The sequence below is a fragment of the Ailuropoda melanoleuca genome, chromosome 8 (assembly GCF_002007445.2).
Source record: "Ailuropoda melanoleuca isolate Jingjing chromosome 8, ASM200744v2, whole genome shotgun sequence".
Lineage (NCBI taxonomy): Eukaryota > Metazoa > Chordata > Mammalia > Carnivora > Ursidae > Ailuropoda > Ailuropoda melanoleuca.
In genome coordinates this window covers 102,663,341-102,668,023 of record NC_048225.1, presented here as the reverse complement: position 1 = coordinate 102,668,023, position 4,683 = coordinate 102,663,341, and the positions used below count along the sequence as shown (strand labels likewise).

Sequence of the window (4,683 nt, the reverse complement as noted above, 5' to 3'; positions counted from 1 at the left end):
AAAAAAAAAAAAAAAACAAAGTGAGCCTGGAGGGCTCTGCTTTCTCGCCCTCCCACCCCACCCACAGTAAGCAGTCAGGAAAAGCTGGTTGTCCAGATGGGGCCACAAACAGAGTCGAAGAGGCAACACAGAGGACAGATATATGATCCAGAGGGAGAGAGGGAGGAGACAGAGGGTTTAATAGATCTTGACCTTGCTGCCGCGGGGAAGGTGGCAAGGGGGAGCCCGTAAGTCCTCATTCTCACTCTGCCCCTGACCAGCTGTGTTAAAGGGAAGACTTCTACTGACCCCTGCCAAAAAGACCAAACAATCCCTCTTGTCTCCATTTCCCCAGTTACAGGAGACCTTTGAGACATAGGATGTCCAGGCTGCTTTGGAAATTCAGAAGTTGAAGCCATTTGCCTCTCCAGGTTCCTTCTTACCCTTGGACATTGAGGCCCCATACACACCCCAAATTTGAAGCGGTCTCACGCTTCTGATGGATGGAGGCTGGTTAAGGTGCTGTCAGGAAGCAGGGGGATGGACACATTGACTTCTTCAGGCCCCTTCCAGCCTGAACCCTGCCCTTCCTTGTTCCCTCCCCCCGGCTTCCCTCTCCACCCCCCCCCACATACTACTTCTTTGGGACCAGCAAGGAGAAAGCAGGCAGGCCGCCCAGCTAGGAGTAATTGAAAGGAGCAGATGAGAGGAGAATGTGTGTCCTCCCCCACCTCCTCTGCCCCACGGGGGCTGCTGGGAAATGAAAACTAATCAAATTACACCGACGGCCTCCCTCCCCGTGCACAGGAGCAGGCCCAGGCTGGGGCAGGCAGGCTGGGTGGGGTGGGGGCTGGGGGGAGAGGGAAGGGGAATCACATCTAATCCACTGTAAACGTCTTGATGTGCAGCAACAGCTTAGGGGGGCTCAGGTTTCTGCGGCATTGGCTATATTTATCTCTGGGTCCATGCCAGCGGGGAGGGTTTAAATGGCACCCAGCAGTTGGCGTGAGGGGCTGCCGGAGCTTGGGGGCCGGTGGCAGGAACAAGTCTTTTCCGACCCCATGGAGCTATATGAGACATCCCCCTACTTCTACCAGGAACCCCACTTCTATGACGGGGAGAACTACCTGCCCGTCCACCTCCAGGCCTTCGAGCCGCCAGGCTACGAGCGGACGGAGCTCAGCCTGAGCCCCGAGGCCCGAGGGCCCCTCGAAGACAAGGGGCTGGGGACCCCCGAGCACTGCCTGGGCCAGTGCCTGCCGTGGGCGTGCAAGGTGTGTAAGAGGAAGTCGGTGTCGGTGGACCGGCGGCGTGCGGCCACGCTGAGGGAGAAGCGCAGGCTCAAGAAGGTGAATGAGGCCTTCGAGGCTCTGAAGAGGAGCACCCTCCTCAACCCCAACCAGCGGCTGCCCAAGGTCGAGATCCTGCGCAGCGCCATCCAGTACATCGAGCGCCTGCAGGCGCTGCTCAGCTCCCTCAACCAGGAAGAGCGGGACCTCCGCTACCACGGCGGGGGCGGGGGCGGGCCCCAGCCCGGGGTAAGTGGCTGTCCCATCCCAGGGCCCCAGGGGGAGGGGGCACAGGAGGCGCCTGGATGGCCTGGAGACCCCAGTGTGGGGCTCCGTCAGAGGGTTGGAGCGGGTGGCAGGCGGGACCTTACGGGGCCACAGGATCCCCTCCTTCGTCAGAGCTGGGCTGTCCGGTTGACCTCCCGTGTCCCTTTGTCCTTTCAGGCCAAGCTAAAGGCAGTGGGGAGAAGCAGATGTGGAGGGGGGTGGCAGAGGACCGAAGGAGGGACCCAAGAGGAAGTCCAGGGTCAGCCTGGGTGGGAGTGAGGATTAAGCCCGGCTCCTGGGGATGGGGCCCGCAAGGCATGGCCAAGTGCCACTTTGTACCCCCTCCACTCCACCCCGTGCTGGGCGTGTGGCCGGGCAGAGAGAACACCTACCCAGTGTCTCTCCCAGAGCCCCAGCTGGCCTGCACCTGCTTCCTTCACCCTTATCCTCCACCCTTATCCTAGGGTCAGGAAAACCAGGGGCCCCTTTAAGCTGGGTGTCCTGCGAAGACAGAGTCACCACCCAGGATGGAGGACAGGAAAGACCAGGTGGGGGCATGAAAGTTGGTGATTGTGAAGATCCTGAGGCTGGAGGGCTGCAGCCTGTGGCTCACCCTCCAACCCCACAATGGGAGCTTTTGCGCATTGGAACTGGACAGAGAGACACCACCATAAACGGCCCGTGCTCTGACCTTGGGCCTTCACTCTATCTTGCAGGTACCCAGTGAATGCAGCTCCCACAGCGCCTCCTGCAGTCCAGAGTGGGCCAGCACCCTGGAGTTTGGCCCTAGCACAGGGGGTAAGTGAGACCGCGACCCTCAGAATCTCGGTTCAACCCCATCAGCCTGACTGTAGGCTCAGTTGTCTCTTTTTACCTTACTTCTGCTCCAGTCCTCTTCTCTTGGTCTCTCCAGGGAACTGCTGAACCCAGGGCCCCAAATGGCCCTATGCCCCTATGCCTCCTGGAGACCTTGACCAGCTAAGGATCGGTCTAGGCCTCCTGCAGCTCCCCAGCCCGTGCCTGGGGCCCGACCTTCTCCATGGAGAGGAGACTGTCCCTGCCCCAGGGGTCCCTGGGAATTGCTGAGTCAGTGCTGCAGAGCTGGCCAGCAAAGGGCAGTTCCAGTCTCCCAGGATACGCCATCCTGGCTCCACCTCAGAGTAGCTGCTTTCAAATTCTAACCCAACTAGCAGAGTTCAGAGTGGAGGCACAAGTGTTCAGTGCATGCACACACACATACATGCACGCATGCACGCACGTAGGGCACCGGGAAAGGTGTGGGCTGGGGAATAGGATTCTTGAGGTTTGCTCACCCATCTGTCCGGGAAAACCTGCACCACCCCCAAAGAGCTCATTCCCTGTCCTGGGTCTTAAAAGCCCCTTCGCCACCCAGGTAACAACCTCCCACCTTCTCCTTACAGATCACCTGCTCACAGCTGACCCAGGAGACGCCCACAACCTGCACTCTCTCACCTCCATCGTGGACAGCATCACGGTGGAAGATGTCTCTGTGGCCTTCCCAGATGAAACCATGCCTAACTGAGCTCGTCTGCCAGGCCGGGCGTCCATGAAAGCCCCCACGCTGGCCGCAGATGCCACAGCTCCGCAGCCCGGGCTTCCTAAGCCAGGCTGTCCTAATGCCAGCCAGCCAGCCAGCCAGCTCCGGGGCCGCCAAGTGCCAAACTATCCCCTTCCTCATCCATATAAGGTTAAGTCACCACCCAGAGAGGGAATGGAGGCTCTCACTTAGCTGACTCCTTACAGCAAGGAGCGTCCTCTTCCCAGGGAGATAAAGCAGGGGACCAGAGCGCCCCTCGTGTGTGCCCGTCTCAGGGGGCAAACTCAGGAGCTTTCCTTTGTTCATAATGCAGCCAATTCTACCCCCTCAAGAGAAACGGTTTGAGTGCCGAAGACAGCGTCCTGACCAGGACGAGCTGTGTACATCTCCTGTTCTTGTCTCTTCCTGATGCCAGTGGCTGGGCTGGGCCTGCCCTGAATCGAGGGAGAAGAAAGGGAGAGGAACAGTCCTCTGTTCCCAAGTCCCTGGGGGGCCAAGATTTTGCAGTGAATACTGGGGAACCTTCCAGTGGTTTTATGTTTTGTGTTGTTTGTAAAGCTGCCATCTGACCAAGGTCTCCTGGGCACAAGTTGCCAGGGACAGGCAGGGAGGGGGGCAGGGGCTCTTGGGGTGATTTCTTTTCTTAACTAAGCATCGTGTGGTTTTGACATTGTTTTGTAATTGTTTTTTCTTTTTTTGCTAACTTATTTGGATTTCTTTTTTAAAAAATGAATAAAGACTGGGTGCTAGAAGAGCGTCTGTGATGATGTGGAGGGAGGGGGTGCCCCTGCTCCTGCCCCTCCCCCTCGGTAGTACAGACAACCCCCCTTCGGTGCATCCTAAGGACTGAATTTGGTGGGGCTCCAAAAGCAGCCGAGGCACTGTCTTGCTCGTGCTGGGAGCCCTGCTCTTTTCAGCATCATGAAGGCAGCTGGCTGTGCTCCACTGGCTAGGTGAAGACCAGATCCACAAACACCTTGAGACCTGGAGGAAAGCCTGGCCAGCATTCTGTGGCATGCTTCCTTATTCATGGACACTGCAACGGTCTCTGTGCTCCGTCTGAAATCCCGAGGGGGTCGGTCCCTTCCAACCAGTGAACATGCTCTATGCCCAGCGCTCATCCCACAGCCAGCAGGCAGGGTTGTAGAGCGGGAATTTGTGGGTTTCCCCTCCCCAATCCCTGCCTCTCCTCTGGTGTGACATTACCGGGAGCCCTGCAGGAAAGTAGGAGGTGAATAAATCAGTGCGATTGGGGTCAGACACTGTCACTTCCCTGCAGGCCAACCAGCATGTCCCCTCGCCATACCCTTCTATCCCTCCAGGCTGAAGGGGATTCTGGCCCCTGCCCACAGCTCCGAGGATGAAGGCAGTTCTGCTGGGGGCAGGCGGAGGGCCTCACGAAGAACAATCAAAGGAAGAAAAGCTGGGGCTCCCTTCATAGGATGCTATCTTCCAACTACTGGCTGAAGGGAGAAGGTGGCTGGAGAATTCAGAAGATTCTGGACAGAAACGACACAAGGACTAGCTGGGGAGATAGCACCGGCTAGAATTTGAATGCACCATGAACCTCTACTAAAAATTTTATTAACT

At 57.8% G+C, this 4,683-nt stretch overlaps 1 protein-coding gene across 1 annotated transcript; it reads left to right on the top strand.

Annotated features, from left to right (window-relative positions):
• The first annotated feature begins 996 nt into the window (after window positions 1–996).
• Window positions 997–3,735, top strand: MYOG (myogenin). Its single transcript, XM_002925433.4, has 3 exons — window positions 997–1,517; window positions 2,252–2,333; window positions 2,957–3,735. Exons 1-3 carry the CDS (start codon window positions 1,041–1,043, stop codon window positions 3,076–3,078), a joined length of 681 nt encoding a protein of 226 aa, XP_002925479.2. The 5' UTR covers window positions 997–1,040; the 3' UTR covers window positions 3,079–3,735.
• The last annotated feature ends 948 nt before the right edge of the window (window positions 3,736–4,683 follow it).

Bases quoted from the DNA above. Each gene is read 5' to 3' on its own strand.
- MYOG (XM_002925433.4), top strand. From the start codon at position 1,041: ATGGAGCTATATGAGACATCCCCCTACTTCTACCAGGAACCCCACTTC. The intron at 1,518-2,251 runs GTAAGTGGCTGT...TCTATCTTGCAG, and splicing joins GGGGCGGGCCCCAGCCCGGG to GTACCCAGTGAATGCAGCTC. The intron at 2,334-2,956 runs GTAAGTGAGACC...TTCTCCTTACAG, and splicing joins GTTTGGCCCTAGCACAGGGG to ATCACCTGCTCACAGCTGAC.